This window comes from Haliotis rufescens, unplaced genomic scaffold (assembly GCF_023055435.1).
Source record: "Haliotis rufescens isolate VD_foot unplaced genomic scaffold, xgHalRufe1.0.p SCAF_25, whole genome shotgun sequence".
In the NCBI taxonomy this organism is placed as follows: domain Eukaryota; kingdom Metazoa; phylum Mollusca; class Gastropoda; order Lepetellida; family Haliotidae; genus Haliotis; species Haliotis rufescens.
Window position 1 is genome coordinate 1614187 of NW_025963946.1, and position 19002 is coordinate 1633188.

Here is a 19002-nt window from a genome sequence, read left to right on the forward strand (position 1 = left end):
GATTCCCGACATGGGTACAATGTGTGAAGCCCTTTTCTGGTGTCCCCACTGTGATTTTGCTGGAATATTGCTAAAAGCGGCGTAAAATCAAACTCACTCACTCTACCATGATTGGGTTCTTCTGCTCTGATACTGCTGGATTAATGACGAGCGGCGTAACACTTGACTTCTCTGACTCATTGTATTTTGTAACTGTTTTGAAAGTGAACTCATGTTATGTTTCAGGAAGTGACAATATCTTTCAACACACATCCAACGTGGACCAGATATGAGAAGAAGTTTTCATTAATTCTACATCATAATTCCCTTGGATTCTGCAGTATTACCTCACCATGTCTGTGAACGGAGATTCAGAATATGTCCCCTCCCCCCGGCCTCACCCCCGTGTCCGCCCTGAGGCCATGAGCAATGCGGAGAGGAACCGTGGTGGGATAGAGAAGTGGTTTGACTATTCCGACAACATCAACAACTACAGCTCCCCACGCCCTGGTGTACGGAACGTATCGGCTGAAGCGCAGAAAATAGCTGACATCAACAAAGGTAGCATGAATAATATGATGCAGGGCTACCCTGATCCGCCAATCCAGCGACAGATTCACCCCCGGGGCGTCAGTGGGGAGGCAGCGGAAGTTGCGAACTCCAACAAAGGGGCAGAAATGAGGAGACTTATCGATAACTATGGCAACCTGGAGGTGTCGGACAGACCGGGGAAGAAGGTGAAGGGCAGTGATGCTGAGGAGTATGCAGTCAGGAATAACGGCACCGTCAATAACGTGATGAACAATTACGGCAACCACCCCATGTCCCCTGCCCCACCCGCCAAATTGGGGCTAGGGGGTGAGGAGGTTGCTGTCAAACACAAGGGTGCTGGCATGGGTCCTCTGCTACGGATGGAGGAGAAGAGGTCACCAAAAGATATCAAGATCAGCAGTCTTCATCAGCAGTCTGAAGGGTGAGTCTTTACTTATGTTGGGAATCGATTGCCGTTTTACAAAACTGTTTTGGACACGAGCTTTGAAAGAGAATGTTTCTTTAGTTTATTCGATATGTCAATGTTAAGGAGAGTAAAAGAAATTTATGATTTCAACAATTATACCTTAAAGGGCAACCAGAAACGTCATTTCTGCCATGGCAGCCATATCTAAAATCTTACATACTTACAGGGCAGTGTCTGCATGGATAGGGGAATAATATCCCTCCTTCTGATTGTCGGGGGGTCTGACTTATCCTTGATAAAAAGCCCAAGCTTCATTTTTCCGACAACTGGACCATCGTTTGGACAGATCATGGATCACTTGACCAATATATACCATCTGAAGTTCTGGAATTTTGGAACTATTTGTTCGATATGACAATTTTATACAACATCCAACTCATCATGTCTGTGATGCTGTATTGTGTCATTGACTCACTTTGATATTGGCTCAGACATCTTCAGGTGAGCTACAGTGCCTCAGTATTCTTCTCTTTCTCATCTCGTCTCCCCTTGACATCCACAATATTGTTTGGTGAGGTGGGTAGTGTTCTACTAGTATATGGTTTCCTCAGTGAAACTGACCTACCTGCACAGGACTCCACTCACAGAAGATACACAGCCTTACATGACACCACAGATTTGTGAAGGAGATATCACCTTCGTTACCTGCACTAGTTCAGGTGTACGATTGCAGGTGTAATGCTCTTCGAATACTTCCCTAGAGGAAAACATTACCCTTATAACAATTTACATGTAATATTATTAGACGTGTTTGTAAGTATATGCAATTTAAGCCAATAATTTAAGTAATGATGTTGATATAACCAATTCTCATATGGATATATATGCAAACCTTAGGAGCAATTTGGTTTAGGAAATAATCACTGACAGTGACAAGAAGTTGTATTAAGACTGTTATTTTAGTCATGCTAGCAACACTTTCATTTCATGACATATATAATGCATTCTTCATACTGAGCATTTGTCAGATCTGAATACCGTATACAAGAAACGTGGTCACTAAGATCACGAATGTCACGCACCAGGACAACATATGTCCAAGAACACAAGAGGAATAGTCTTTATTGTAATGTGTGTTTGTCACAACAAAGTGTACAGCTGCTCTGGCAATCAATCTATTTGACAAGAATTGACAAGAGTCAATCTTATTGACAGAAGCTGACAGTGTTGGTAGTTCCCCTTGGGTCTGGTCTAAGCAGCCTCGGTAGGCACCAGTCTTGTAATAATGTGCCCGTCGCTACAGGCAAGGTCTGGTCATCCATCAAACTACATCATAAGATCACATAAATATTTTATAGTGAGGCAAGCCCTTGTGAATTAATAGCTTAATCTTGATTAATGCCTCTTAACCCCTTTAAGCTTGTAAAGTCCTCCCACATAGTATAGAACAAGCTCAGAGCAGTCATGGGTCATAAGTCACAAACACTCCGTATTGGTTTATGATAATTCCTACTAGCCTAGTAACACTAGCATATATTTAGCTGTGTTCAAAGAGTAATAGCTTGATCATTAAATCACCACTAACCTCCTTGAAGCAGTATATATATATAATATATTCAGTTCGACAGATAAATCATATTTCAACATTTCATTCGAAACAACCTTTTTCTATTAAATCTAGTGCAAAAGGTGTACCGGTATATTTTGTTTATAAGATTTGCATAATGACAAACTGTAGCTATGACAATGACAATCCCTGGCCCAGAACATCCAATGATTCATCCTCTCTTCATCTGATGGAGATGTCTAGACATCCCCCTCATAACGCTAACAGCCTGTGTTGTAATGTTACATCGTGCTGCCTGTTGGACCATCCTGATGGGGGTCAGACAGTTGGCAGTCCACAGGGTGACCTGCTGGGCCTTTGTTCTTTACCTCTGTGAGGGCAGTTTCCCTGCTGCACATCATGAACCCTGCAGCTATATAGAAGAAGGCTGCTAATGTGCATGGCATGCTGTCTCAGTGTAATATCTGACCTGTCAGTAGATCTCCATATAGAAACTTTCAAACAATGTTCTGGTAAAACCTTCAAATTTGAGCATGGCATGGCTGATTACACAGGATGAATGTGTTAGGAATGCAGTGAGGCATGGAGATAACATATTGATGCTGACTGCATGAATGTCCTAAAATACATGACAATACATGAATTATTTCTCACTTGCATTCACTCACTTTGAAACTCCACTTCCAGTGTGTCATTGTATGACCTGATGGAGATGGTTACCTTCTGTCACCTGACATGGTGAAATGAGTTTGTTTGATACCTCTCGTTGTATCTGTCAGGGTTTTACAGGACACACAAATGTGCATCCAGTTCACACAAATGTTAAGAATAGATGCAGAAAAAGAATATACTGCATATCTAGGGAGTAGGGACATACAATAATATTCATTGTACCTACAGCGCATCAAGAGCAGAGATGGGTGTCTGTCATTTCATCCATCAATCATGACCACTGTCCACATGATCATCGAATCATTCCAAGAATCATTTTATAGCAGCAGCAGCCATCTTTGATGAAATAATGACAAACAATACTTTACCAGAATACCGTATTCGACGTACTAAGTGCCCAGGGCGCTCTCAAAACCATAAATAGGGGTCTCTTATTACAATATTAGTTTGGTGAAATAATTATTTGGTTGAAAGATCGTTGATTTCGTGCATGGACCCTTGATATGCGTTATTTAGGTCCTCTGGACCCCCACTTTTGTCAGGCAGCCCTGATCTGTACTTACTTCTACAATGTCACAAGTAAAGTGCTTGTTGGTTTTGAAAGTCTAGCTCATGATAATGGAACCCTTCTGACAGTACAGATGTAGAAACTAATGGCATAGTCTTATATATGTGGTACACTAAAGGTGCAGTGCAGCCGATATAAGTCTCTCCTGTTTCCAGTGCTGGAGATTGAGCTTGTCAACACTGAACTTAGGTTTACTGAACACTTACTATAAACATTTATAGGCTCGGCTATGATTGACCTTTATGTTCAATACATGTAGTAGGCCTGCCTGGCTGGGCTATGATTGACCTGTATGTTCAATACATGTAGTAGGCCTGCCTGGCTGGGCTAGGATTGACCTGTATGTTCAATACATGTAGCAAGCCTGCCTGGCTGGGCTATGGTTGACCTGTATGTTCAATACATGTAGTAGGCCTGCCTGGCTGGGCTATGATTGACCTGTATGTTCAATACATGTAGTAGGCCTGCCTGGCTGGGCTATGATTGACCTGTATGTTCAATACATGTAGTAGGCCTCCCTGGGCTAGGATTGACCTGTATGTTCAATACATGTAGTAGGCCTGCCTGGCTGGGCTAGGATTGACCTGTATGTTCAATACATGTAGTAGGCCTGCCTGGCTGGGCTAGGATTGACCTGTATGTTCAATACATGTAGTAGGCCTGCCTGGCTGGGCTAGGATTGACCTGTATGTTCAATACACGTAGCAAGCCTGCCTGGCTGGGCTATGATTGACCTGTATGTTCAATACATGTATCAAGCCTGCCTGGCTGGGCTATGATTGACCTGTATGTTCAATTCATGTAGTAGGCCTGCCTGGCTGGGCTAGGATTGACCTGTATGTTCCATACATGTAGCAAGCCTGCCTGGCTGGGCTATGATTGACCTGTATGCTCAATACATGTAGTAGGCCTGCCTGGCTGGGCTAGGATTGACCTGTATGCTCAATACATGTAGTAGGCCTGCCTGGCTGGGCTAGGATTGACCTGTATGCTCAATACATATAGTAGGCCTGCCTGGCTGGGCTAGGATTGACCTGTATGTTCAATACATGTAGTAGGCCTGCCTGGCTGGGCTAGGATTGACCTGTATGCTCAATACATGTAGTAGGCCTGCCTGGCTGGGCTAGGATTGACCTGTATGCTCAATACATGTAGTAGGCCTGCCTGGCTGGGCTAGGATTGACCTGTATGCTCAATACATGTAGTAGGCCTGCCTGGCTGGGCTAGGATTGACCTGTATGCTCAATACATATACAGCTACGTGTTGAACATTACGCTAACGTCTTGTGTTTCTTGTCAGTTTGGTGACAGCCTTACCCATCGCGGCAGTGTGCTGACATCATGACATGTTGTAGAAGTGCTATGTATGTAGCTTGTAGGTGATGCCACCCAACACATGATCCGGGCACGGCCATCTACACAAGAAATGAACTTCTTTGCAATGTAGCAATAGCTTGCCATAAAATATGCAGGTCAATCACACCCATTGTCTTGGAGGTAATATCCAAACATGTCTCAACATGTGTGATGAAATATTCCCTCTAAGATACATGTGTTTTTCAGGGGCACAAGTGGCCTAGTTGTCTGAGCTGTTTGATCTTAGGGTACAGGTTTGTGGCCCTTAGCTGTACCAGGATCCCCTAGTCTGGGTTCAAGTCCCTGGTTGGTGTGCTGTCACCACAGCCCTACTTGTGGCTTTCTCCAAAGTGACAAACATCTACGATCACGTTGTACTTTCATCTCCTCGTACGCTAACATGCCGTGACGTAACTGAACATTGGCCGTGGTCTTTAATACTTGGAACTTGGATAAACATCAGGAAGCCCAGTGTCACTAGAAGACTACCATATAATTATGAAAATACTTTTTCATGGCATTTTGAGCCCTCTGGAGGGTGAACTAATCCATAGATTGTCGAAAACTGCTACCGTATTCGAAGTAATAAGCGCCCACGGCATTATTTGCTATTGGCAAGTGAACAATCCCAATTAGCACCCCTTCTGATTGATCAATGTTCACAAAACTTAAATATATTCATGTATAATACGCACTCGTGTGTTATATGCACACTTAATTATTGGCAATTAAATTCTGGAAAAATATATCTGTCGTATATAAACATTTCAGGCTGTCAGCACAAACCATGAAATTAACGACCAAAATAATATTCTAATAAGAGCCCCCTATTTATTATTTTGAAAGCGCCCCGGGTGCTTATTATGTAGAATACGGTATTCTGGTAAACTGTTGTTCATCGTTATTTCATCAAAGATGGCTGCTGCTATAAAATGATTCACTGCTCTAGTTGTGAAACAAATAATGAGGTTATTTAAGGTTAGGAAATCTACATGTGACCTGAGGGGACAACAGTGATGTTGATGGCTGCGTGTCACCTGCTTGATCGGAGCAATGTGTACTTGTCAACAACCAGCAGTACACTTGTTTTAAAACCTGACTTCAGCAGATGAGTTTAAGGGGTTCCAAATGAACTGGGTTTTTATTAGACATCATAGAGTACCAAAAATGCTGCAAGCATGGATCGATGTATGATATTTGAGGACAATATTTAGTGTTGTGAATTATACAGAATGTTGTGATAGAAGACATGGATTTGGGAATTTGCCATGACTATAATTCATATGTATGACTCTTGGTGAATAATGTTTTTTCGGTTTGGAATAATTCTGTTGTCACAATTTTCTGTGGTTGTCTTTAAACGTTGTTGAAGTCAAGATTTGTTTCACTGAAATTGTGCAATGTTTGTCGAGGTTTGAACTTGAAACATACCAGGCATTGCTGAGGTATTAAGATCCGCTAAGACAACAAAAAGACCAAAAAACAAGTTCTTGAGGACAACATTGAGATGCCATCATTCTTGACAAACGGATGCAGATACACTTTTTCATTCTTGTCTCCTGAAGATGCATTTATATGGTGTCGGGCACATTCCTGGTGGTGCTCGAGTCAGTCAGTTGTTGTATGGTGTCGGGCACATTCCTGGTGGTGCTCGAGTCAGTCAGTTGTTGTATGGTGTCGGGCACATTCCTGGTGGTGCTAGAGTCAGTCAGTTGTTGTATGGTGTCGGGCACATTCCTGGTGGTGCTCGAGTCAGTCAGTTGTTGTATGGTGTCGGGCACATTCCTGGTGGTGCTAGAGTCAGTCAGTTGTTGTATGGTGTCGGGCACATTCCTGGTGGTGCTAGAGTCAGTCAGTTGTTGTATGGTGTCGGGCACATTCCTGGTGGTGCTAGAGTCAGTCAGTTGTTGTATGGTGTCGGGCACATTCCTGGTGGTGCTCGAGTCAGTCAGTTGTTGTATGGTGTCGGGCACATTCCTGGTGGTGCTAGAGTCAGTCAGTTGTTGTATGGTGTCGGGCACATTCCTGGTGGTGCTAGAGTCAGTCAGTTGTTGTATGGTGTCGGGCACATTCCTGGTGGTGCTAGAGTCAGTCAGTTGTTGTATGGTGTCGGGCACATTCCTGGTGGTGCTCGAGTCAGTCAGTTGTTGTATGGTGTCGGGCACATTCCTGGTGGTGCTAGAGTCAGTCAGTTGTTGTATGGTGTCGGGCACATTCCTGGTGGTGCTAGAGTCAGTCAGTTGTTGTATGGTGTCGGGCACATTCCTGGTGGTGCTAGAGTCAGTCAGTTGTTGTAGGAAGGCAGCGGATAGCCCAGCAAGGGAGACATGCACACTGCATCCTGCTCGTGGCCTCATCTGGCTCTGCGGATTGCTGCTGGCGAGGGAGGCTTGCAGATGAATATTTCATGACAAACATGTCAAATTGTTTCTTTACTAGGTGTTTAGTTAAGTATCTTTGTCACCATGGACTAGAATTATTGTAATTTAAATCTCTGAGTATTTTATTCTTCTTAGTCAGCTGTATTCTGGTCACCTTGTACCATCTAATGATGTATGTCAATGATGCTAGGCAATTTCAGTCAACAGATAGCATGCTTTTGTAAAAGAAGTATCTCTTTTTATGTTCTGGTTGTGTTTTTTGTAGATTATCCTATAAATGTATGTGCCCCAGAATAATAATTATGTTTTTTATGTTTACAAATGGAAGAGGTTTGGATCATGGTGTAGGGTTTGGGTCATGGTGTAGGGTTTGGGTCATGGTGTAGGGTTTGGGTCATGGCGTAGGGTTTGGGTCATGGTGTAGGGTTTGGGTCATGGGATAGGGTTTGGGTCATGGGGTAGGGTTTGGGTCATGGTGTAGGGTTTGGGTCATGGTGTAGGGTTTGGGTTTGGGTCAGTTGCAACTTCATCTCTCACAACTTGTACCGTTTTGTGACTGAGGGAGGTAATGGCGAGAGACTTGTTTAATGAATCTAGGTTTATGGATGTACAGTAATGTAGGCGGACTGTGCAGAGGGGTATGAGAGGCAGATGGCAGGCATCACACACAAGTGTGTTGGACGAGGTTGATGCAGTAATTTAGATGGACCAGTAGTCCAAGGCACTGCAGAGTTGTGTTCCTTTATTGTGTTCCTATAATCAGGTTTGAATCCCAAATTATGGTCCTTGGTTTGTCAGTACCCTATACAAGTTCATGGTTCACACCAAGTGGTAAGCTGTGTGACTACAGGCTTGCCCCTGCATGCCGTGATCCAGCTGAATGTTCAAAGCAATGTTAATGTCCAACCTACTCACTCCGATGTGTAGCAGCTGAATGCCCTGTACAGCATCTTACATGATGGATATTCACAGTACCAGAGCCATGTGTACCTCACAGGGGTCAGCGGGAACTCTGCCATCCAACTGAAGAAAATAACCAACTCTCCATTCTAGAAATGGTTGTTCATCCTCAATACCCCCACGTGCACTCGACATGGACAGGCGGGTGTGGGTCCTGTCTCTGAAGGGGTACTTGGCTCCTCCATGACACCATGCTGCGTCCTCTGTGCACGACTGCTTCAGGGAGGCTCAGTTGGGTCAACGAGAGATGCTTTCATAATTAAGGGCAGCGAGGATCGGAACTTGTTTGTTGTTATGAGCAGAGCTCCAGATAACTTTTTGAGCATTTGAGTTTTACTCAAAGGTTTCATTTTAATTGGGTTATTACAGTTTTCATTGGATAACCAATATTTTTTCACTCATCTATTCATCACTCTATTGGGATTTTCCCCAAATGAATAAACATTTTAAGATTTCAAAGAAAATATAATGTTTTCAATGTATGTTAGGGTTATAGGCTTGACTCGGAAAGTAAATTAGCTCGTAATTGTGTTTTGGAATTTAGCTCTGTTGTACGCATGCTGAAAAAGCTTTATTGGGTATTTTATACATTTGAGTTTTTCATTTAATGCATGCATTTCTGTACACAAGATAATTGAAAGTAATTGGGTTTTGAATAATTTTGGGTGTATTTTACGCAAATACACAGCTTATCTGTAGCTCTGTATAAGGACGGCACATCAGGACATAATGACAGGGTAAGTTCTGGGTAATGAAGTTCTGTGAGGAAGCTCTGCATGGGCTAAATGTAATACATGGTGTTTGACAAGGCCATGAACGTCTCCCTGACATCCCCGTGTAGGCTGGGCACATTCACAGGAAACACACAAAAGTAGGCAGAGAAATATACTTATGATACCTTTTCCTCAAGTGTTTCTGTAAAACTCACCATGAGAAACTGTGGGTGCATGGTATGCTCAGAAATAGAATTGTTTTAGAATTGTTTTAAAATATTAACTAATGGCTATTTTAATTGTATGAAAATTACCTTAATAGCTGCTGTTTGGGGATGATCTTCTGGTGTCCTTGCCGTGATACTACTCGACTATTGCTAAAAGCATCTTAAAGCCATGCTCACTCACTCTCTCTCACGCACTCGCTTGCTCAATCGCTCACTCACTCACTCCTCACTCACTCACTCGCTCGCTCGCTCCTCACTCACTCACTCACTCACTCACTCACTCACTCACTCACTGTCATCAGTGGAGTTGCCTGGGGAGGCGCGCAGTGACAGTTGGGAAATACTGAAATTATGTGAATATATGTGTATTTTAATTATTAATTTAATAAATAATGTTTCATTGGGGATAATTAATGAAAGCTGTGTCAACTATAAATAATTCTTTGCATCTGATTCTTTTTTCTTATTTTAGTTTCTTTGTCTTACATGTGATCAAACATACTTCAAAAGTTAATTTGTGTTTAGGAGTTGTGTTAAGGAAATAACTTTTAAGATTCACATTGCATAGAGTAAGTGCTTTGAAGTATTGACGGAGGAAATGTATGACATGTCCGTGTGTGTGATGGGGTGGGTGACACATGAGGGCCGTGATGATTGTGTACAGTTGCATGGAAAGGGCTGATCTGTCCTGTCTGCTGAGATGGAGTCACATCAGCTGGGACAGTTCATAAATCAGCAGAACAGCGCAGTGTCCTCGTTCATGTCACCAGACATCCATCATTACCTGGAGATTGCAATTGGAAGCTGTGGATGGCGGATACAACTACTTACATCAGACACTGGGATGGACGGGATATCGTTGAGGGGCCTACAATGTAATATTTGGGGCAAAACATCATTTGATAAAAAAGTACTGGGAAAAAATCATGCCTCAGGTTGATGATGACTGACTGCTGTTATGTTGCTGAAATATTGCTGTCTGGGCATTACAAAAACATCGCTCACTGACAATATCCAGCTAATCCAGTTGATCTATGTGTAGGGCTGTTCAGTTTCTGGTGTGAAGGCTCTCTGTTACTGAGTTAAGCCGCTGGAACAAACAAGGGACATGCATCTCTCTCAGCAGGGAGTAGACCAAACGTCCTGGGTACCGGTTTCACAGCCTTTCATCAGGGCACCACAGGATATGACTGTGTGTAGTCTAGAGGCCGGTCAGGGCACCACAGGATATGACTGTGTGTAGTCTAGAGGCCGGTCAGGGCACCACAGGATGTGACTGTGTGTAGTCTAGAGGCCGGTCAGGGCACCACAGGATGTGACTGTGTGTAGTCTAGAGGCCGGTCAGGGCACCACAGGATGTGACTGAATAGTCTAGAGGCCGGTCAGGGCACCACAGGATGTGACTGTGTGTAGTCTAGAGGCCGGTCAGGGCACCACAGGATGTGACTGTGTGTAGTCTAGAGGCCGGTCAGGGCACCACAGGATGTGACTGTAGTCTAGAGGCTGGTCAGGGCACCACAGGATGTGACTGTGTAGTCTAGAAGCCGGTCAGGGCACCACAGGATGTGACTGTGTAGTCTCGAGGCTGGTCAGGGCACCACAGGATGTGACTGTGTAGTCTAGAGGTTGGTCAGGGCACCACAGGATGTGACTGTAGTCTAGAGGTTGGTCAGGGCACCACAGGATGTGACTGTGTAGTCTAGAAGCTGGTCAGGGCACCACAGGATGTGACTGTGTGTAGTCTAGAGGTTGGTCAGGGCACCACAGGATGTGACTGTGTAGTCTAGAAGCTGGTCAGGGCACCACAGGATGTGACTGTGTGTAGTCTAGAGGTTGGTCAGGGCACCACAGGATGTGACTGTGTAGTCTAGAGGCCAGTCAGGGCACCACAGGATGTGACTGTGTGTAGTCTAGAGGCCGGTCAGGGCACCACAGGATGTGACTGTGTAGTCTAGAGGCCAGTCAGGGCACCACAGGATGTGACTGTGTGTAGTCTAGAGGCCGGTCAGGGCACCACAGGATGTGACTGTGTAGTCTAGAGGTTGGTCAGGGCACCACAGGATGTGACTGTGTAGTCTAGAAGCTGGTCAGGGCACCACAGGATGTGACTGTGTAGTCTAGAGGTTGGTCAGGGCACCACAGGATGTGACTGTGTGTAGTCTAGAGGCCAGTCAGTGCAGGTCAGGGCTAATGCCAGACAGCTTGGGGGTGGGGGGCTAGCGTTGGCTTCCAGCTGCATCATGTAGATGGCAGCCCCCAGATTAGGGGGTACTTAATGGCCATTAGACACATAGCTGGTATTTCATAGGTGTGATTAGGTAGGTGTACCCCTGATACAGCGCTGTGTGATGTCTGCCCGACCCTGCCACTGCCGCCGCTGTAGGGTACAGGAAGCACGCCTCACCTACAACACATTTCCTGGTTCCTCTAGTAATGGAGGCAGACTAGAAGATGGAACTGTATGGACAAATGTCCAAGAAGGAATATGATCAGACGTCCAGTGTACTTGTTATTGGCTAATGGATAATGGTCATTAAATATCAGTACTCTCAATGTTGTCATATATATCTGAGGCCCATTTGAGATATATTGAAAAGAAAAAATTCCTGTTTTAGTGAAGTATCATCCAATTATTTCACTGGTAGGTCTAGGTGACAGTCTAGTCAAGGTGATAGTCATTGGTAGGTCTAGGTGACAGTCTAGTCAAGGTGATAGCCATTGGTAGGTCTAGGTGACAGTCTAGTCAAGGTGATAGTCATTGGTAGGTCTAGGTGACAGTCTAGTCAAGGTGATAGTCATTGGTAGGTCTAGGTGACAGTCTAGTCAAGGTGATAGTCATTGGTAGGTCAAGGTGACAGTCTAGTCAAGGTGATAGTCATTGGTAGGTCTAGGTGACAGTCTAGTCAAGGTGATAGTCATTGGTAGGTCAAGGTGGACGTCTAGTCAAGGTGATAGTCATTGGTAGGTCTAGGTGACAGTCTAGTCAAGGTGATAGTCATTGGTAGGTCAAGGTGACAGTCTAGTCAAGGTGATAGTCATTGGTAGGTCTAGGTGACAGTCTAGTCAAGGTGATAGTCATTGGTAGGTCAAGGTGACAGTCTAGTCAAGGTGATAGTCATTGGTAGGTCTAGGTAACAGTCTAGTCAGGGTGATAGTCATTGGTAGGTCAAGGTGACAGTCTAGTCAAGGTGATAGTCATTGGTAGGTCTAGGTGACAGTCTAGTCAAGGTGACAGTCATTGGTAGGTCTAGGTGACAGTCTAGTCAAGGTGATAGTCATTGGTAGGTCAAGGTGGACGTCTAGTCAAGGTGACAGTCATTGGTAGGTCAAGGTGGACGTCTAGTCAAGGTGATAGTCATTGGTAGGTCTAGGTGACAGTCTAGTCAAGGTGATAGTCATTGGTAGGTCTAGGTGACAGTCTAGTCAAGGTGACAGTCAGGTTTACAGTTATACTGGAATAGTTTTACTGTGTATGGTAGTTTGCCATGTGATATTGAAAACACATGCAGTGTAAAATACTTCACTGCAGGGCAAACACTGACCTCACGCTGAAAGTCAAGTAGCTTCAATCAGGGATAACTTGATATAAAAAGAAAACAGCTCTGGCCAGCTGCCTGGTGTTGCTTACATCCTAGATGATGGTCAAGTCATATCTTGACTGTCGGATTGCTCTCGCTCTCCACTGCTAATAAACCCTCAGAGCTACAGATAAGCTGCGTATTTGCGTGAATTACTTTCAATCAATTGGAGTACAGAAACGCATGCATTAAATGTAAAACTCAGATGTATAAAAACAGCACGAGTAAATACCCAATGAAGCTTTTTCAGCATGCATACAAAGGAGCTCATTACCGAAACACAACTACAAGCTAATTTACTTTCCGAGTCAGGCCTACATATTTAGAAAAGTTACATCCACCTAAAACATTATTTCATATTTTTTTTCAATTTTAAAATGTTGGGGAAAACCCAATAGAGTGATGAATAGATGAGTGAACAAATATTGGTTACCCAATGAAAAATGTAATAACCCAATTAAAATGGGAGCTCGGAACCTGCTTTCAGATGAAGTGACCACATAAGCCATGACAAGGCCACTGTGCAGTCACCCACCTAGGGTCCACCTTATAGTCGGTCTCCCAGACACTACAAAATTCATTAGAAAAGAATCCAACTCTAGAATGATTTGGCAAGTCTAGATTGCCTCAGTCTGAAATTAAGCATTGATTTGGGATCCAGTTGAATGAGAAGAGAGTTACTTCACCGAAACCATAAGAAAACACCGTCCGCTCAACTCTGTATAAACGCATAAAAGTAGGCAACTGTTGACAACTTGTTTGGTGTTGGCAAAAGATTAGATCATCCTCTTACATTAACATGAACGTTCACATTGCAACATATACACACAGTGCACATTTACATTTGCACCTGCTCCAGAGGTGTATGCACATATACACACATATGTATAGAGGCACATAAGAATAAGAAAACAGTTTTGTTCATGAAACCCATGCCCAGGGTGAATGGTGTTGGAAATTGTACAGTCTCATGGTGGGGCGAGAGGGGCAGATTTTAGAATTTGAAATTGTATCAAAATTGACTTTATTTGCAGGCAATAGACAAATTTAAGACCTGTATTTTGAGAAATGTTTCACCCCTGACTCTGGTGAAACTGTTGACGGTGAAAGGAAATGTCTGTGGATGACGCTATTGTGGCTTGATGTAAGCATGTGACTGTGATGTATCATTGTGTCTGTTGTCTGTTTCAGGGGCTGGGACGAGATCCCCCCTCACCACCGCCTGCGCCCCGAGGCCGAGCAGATCGCCAGCAAGAACTCCATGGACAGCATGGGGGACATAATGGCCATGGCCGTGTCACCAGGAGGACAGTCGCCAGGACAGTCACCAGCAAACAAGAAATCAGTGCCCAAACACATGATGACCACTGAAGATAGGTGAGTCGGGATGTAGGTCAACAGTTCCTGCCTCGGTAGTTCTGTCAGTTGTATTGTTTAAGAGTGGTGTGGGCCTGGCTTGGCAAACCATTGGCTGACACCATGAGCTCAAGATGCACGACGATACATCATCAACACTTGGTAACAATCAGATCATCATTAGTTACAACATGGTTGGTTACTTTGGTGACGTCTGCCCAGGAATCCCCACTGAGTACAACAGCCAAACTGTACCATCAATGTCACACACGACATTCATTGCTTTTGTGGCTGAAATATTCTTGACTCGGGATGAAAAGTAAACTTACTAAATCTTGTTGTATTTTATGTTCAGGCGTCCCAAGACGTCGCCAGTGCGTACCCGGCCAGAAGCCATGCAGAACTACCAGCGGAACCGGAACTGTGAAATGGCAGCCATCATGCGAGGGGAATCACAGACTTCAACTCCACAAAGGAAAAACAACAGGATGCTGCAGAGGTCGGAAAACTGGTGATGACCTTGACCTTTTACACCAACTCTGCAGAGGAAGAACACAGAGGTCGGAGAACTGGTGATGACCTTGACCTTTGGCACCAATTCCGTGGGAAAGGTCATGGTATTGCCAGTAACACCAGATCAGAAGATGTTTGATGTCGATATAAAAAAATGTTTTAGATTTAAATGAAAAAATGAGAATTGATGTAAAAGCAACAGCAACATGTCCATGGTCATTTTCTTAAAATATGGAAGACTTTGTATCTGGTAACTCAGCTGTGTATATATACAAGATCAGCGAAATTGCAGAAGAACTGATTCTGTCTGTGGTTTTTATGCTCGTTTACTGAGTGAGAGGAGGTGACAGAGTTACCTACGAGTTGTCCATCAAAGGTTAACACTTATTATTGTCTCTGAGAATCAAGTCTCTTGTACAGATAAATTGTATTGCTCATGTACATATCACACATGCAACACTGCCCTACAGGACAAGTAGCTTGTCTTGTGTCACACATGTACTGCTGCCAAGGTGATGTTTGTGTTCATCACTGAAGGATATCCCACCCTGTTGACAATAGTGCAAGCTGAATTCATTGTGTTGACTGAAGTCAATGGTGTTCAGAATTGTGACGTTACAGTGTCATGATGAAGTTCAACAGTAAGCTGGTGTCATCCCGGTGTCAGTGTTGCTCTGAGTGCGCTTCATGAAGCATGGCCCACACGCACAAAGGTAGCGTAGTGCTACATCAATCTTAAGTCTATGTTAGAGTATTGGAGTTACGATCATTGTAGGGCTAAGATCACTTTGGGTAAGAAGGCCCGGCACAGCTAGTGCTGCAGCGGTTTCATAAGACCCAAGGTAGCAGACACAATGATCACATGACCTGATGCAAAACTGCTCATTCTCCAATTTTCTTGAGTCTTTCACACAAACCATTTTTATTTTCCAATTTTGGAAGTCAGTTTTAAATGCTTTGAGCAGATCTCCCAAGAACTGCTGTCTAAAGCTTGCATTTACATTGTCAGTGGCAATAGAGCGCCTGTTATACGGAAATATCGAATGCTACAAGGCAGAGTTGTTTCCCCTGTGTAAGGAACTGACTTCCAGATGTGTCAGCACTTGCAGATGTACACATCAGTTTAAGCTGCACAGGGCTGTACAGCTAAATGAGCTCGCCAGTTCTCAAGAGCAATCATTTTCAGACCCTAAAATTGTTTGACTATAGCCTAGATTTGCTTTCATTGTTTTGTTGTAGCCACGTTTGATGGTATTTACAGGGATACATTTTAGACAATGCTGCTTGTTTGTTTTATTCTTGCCATGATTACATTTTAACCTGACCAGATATTTATTTATAGCTTTTTAAGTATTTTGGGTTAAGGAAATCAGTTTTACTAGGTTATCATGATCGATTGGCATGTTTTCTTCCAAACTGCCAATTCTTGTTTACAAGATCTATCTGTCAGATGGTACAATATCACTGGTGACACTTAAATAGAAAATAAACCAGGGATAGAAAATAGGATTTTGATCTGTAGGAATGTACGATTGTGTCAGTGCAAAGAATGGTAATGATCTAGGATCTCTGCAAGTGAAAGTCAAGTAACATATCAGTATATTATGTGTGAGTTGTGATGGGTTGTTAGGTGTACTCCCACGTTGTGAATGTATTTGTATCTACTGGTGACTGGTTGTGGAGGAGGTTGAGTGTACAATAACTAGCTGGAGGGGTGGATTCCATACTACTAGTCAGGAGCGTGAACTTAGGGCAACCAGTGCAGCACTCTGCTGCCACAGTTCCTGGAGGCAATGCTCAAATTAAAATGTTCAGCAAACTTGTCGAGTTATCTGCAGATTTCGTATGTGGATAAATCTGTATTTGCAGTACCATATTCGACGTAATAAGGGCCCAGGGCACTCACAAAATTAGAAATAGGGGGATCTTACGCTCGTATTTATAAGAATATTATATTGGTGAAAAAAAAAAAAGTTGAAAGATCGTATATTTTGTGGTTTGTGCTGACAGCCTGAAATGTTTATATACGACAGATATATTTTCCAGTATTTAATTGCCCATAATTTAGGGTGCATATAACACAAGAGTGGTATTATACACGAATAAATAAGTCTTGTGTACATTGATCAATCGGATAAGGTGCTAATTGGGATTGTTCAGTAGCCAATGTATTAGCAAATATTGCCGTGAGCGCTTATTAGTGTTGGGTGCTTATTACGTCGAATATGGTATTTTTATTTCATAAGTATCAATATAGTAGTTGTGTCGCAGCTTGATGATAAATTGTTTGGTCACAGACTTTTATAACTTATATAGATCTGTGGTCTGGTGTAAGTTTTTATATCACATGCTTGTGTATGCATTGAATTTGAATTTGAAATAGTTGTCAAGTGTCGAAGAACATGGGGGTGGGGGTGGAGTCGGGGTGTTTGCTGTGCATGTAGGTTCAGGAAGACTGCAGGTGAATGCATCTGGTGAGCCATGCAAGCCCTGGGTTCTGTCAGTGTACGGTCTGCCCACTGTACAACGGAGGGGACTGCTGCAGTATACGTGTATTAGGTTCTTATCAATACACACTAGTATGTTTATCTGGATGTTCTAATTAAAGAGGGAATCAGAAATGAATGTTGTTCAATATTTGTCCATGAAAACTACACTGTACAGTAAAATGTTTATATGGCACAGGGTCCCTGTGGTTTAAGCTGCCGAAAATTGCGGTGTAGAGTTGCTTTCCTTAGCCATGCCAGGATCAGCGGAAGTGGGTACAAGCAAGATTCACCCCAATTATGATTCTTGGTCAGTCAGCACAACTCCTTCTCATGGGCATCACCAAATCACCAGTGCCATACTTCAGTGCCTTACTTGATTTCTTCGTCCATTGCAACAAACCACCGTATATATTTTTGTGATTCTACAATATATTACTCAGCGGTACACATATGGTCACATGGTTGTCTTGTCATTTTAACTAGTTGTCTGAATGTCCATTTAGGTTTTTGTTTCAACAACGGTTGTATTTAGTAATGTGAACAACACTTGTTACTTATAAACACAAATGCTGCCTTACTAAACTATTGCACCTAAACAGCCTTAGCTATGGCTGTGTTCAATGTGTTAATTGACTTGCATCAAAGTTTTTCTGAAGTTTGTATGTTTTCAAACACAATTTCACAGATTTCTTAGTGTTGCTGTTAAATATGATTGTATCGTTGTGAGCTGATGTTACTTCAAAACAAGTAACAGTTTGAAACTTATTCCACGGTTGTATAAAGGTAAGGATCACATACATGAATTAAAAATATATTCTGACAAATGTGTGTCTTCTGCTTTTGTGTGTGTGTGTGAATGAATGTTGTTTTGTGCAATCCACAATATTCCAGCAGTACAACAACAGCCTTAAAATGATCAAGTCTGTACCAGAGAGTGAGTGAGTTGGGTTTAACGCCGCTTTCAACAGTATTCCAGTTATATCACGGCATGTCAGTGCTGACAAACCTAGAAACATAAACGGGGTGAACCGGGATTCGAACCCACAATCACAGGTTTCTGGCGTGCCCAAGGGACGCAACTCTGCACAGCGAATCGCAGCGCTTTAGACGACTGGGCCACCCGTTCCCCCCTGTACCACAGAAACCAGTGACGGAACCAGTCTGTACAAAGACAATATCAGCCATGTCATCTCTAGTCATCTCGTACAAGCATGGGCTACTGGAGACATGGTCTTCCTATTGGTGACCGACTACATCATCACCAAAGACCCCATGTATTTGAATGCACATCTGTCACCTGTCCAGAGACTGAAATCAGTGTACATGATCGCTGCAAAGTTGTGTCTAACATCTAATAACTGCAAGACAAATCTGCTCCAATTTAAGGCATGACAGCCATTTTGAAAATGTGTGATTTTCTAACGTGTGATTTTAACCCCTTATTGAACCAGTAATGCATAATTCAATGAGTAATGTTTTGTTTGTTGTTTAACACTGCACTCAGAAATATTCATGGCGGCTTGTAAATGATTGAGTCTGGACCATACAATCCAGTGATATTGTGAACAACAATCCATGCTATGGGTATGATTCCACACCATCAACCAAGTCACCAAGCCTGACCACCCGATCCATTTGGTCACCTCTTACGATCAGCATAGGTTGCTGGGGGTCAGATCTAAGCC

At 43.2% G+C, this 19002-nt stretch overlaps 1 protein-coding gene across 4 annotated transcripts in view; it reads left to right on the forward strand.

Annotated features, from left to right (window-relative positions):
- LOC124141342 overlaps positions 1–18141 on the forward strand; it is a 44563-nt gene extending 26422 nt beyond the window's left edge. For all 4 annotated transcript variants that reach the window (XM_046509322.2, XM_046509321.2, XM_046509324.2 and 1 more), the window contains exons 2-4: positions 226–952; positions 14151–14336; positions 14671–18141. In XM_046509322.2, the coding sequence (XP_046365278.2) occupies positions 333–952; positions 14151–14336; positions 14671–14830 (966 nt within the window). In that variant the 5' untranslated portion in view covers positions 226–332 and the 3' untranslated portion in view covers positions 14831–18141. The remainder of the gene's footprint in view (positions 1–225; positions 953–14150; positions 14337–14670) is intronic.
- The last annotated feature ends 861 nt before the right edge of the window (positions 18142–19002 follow it).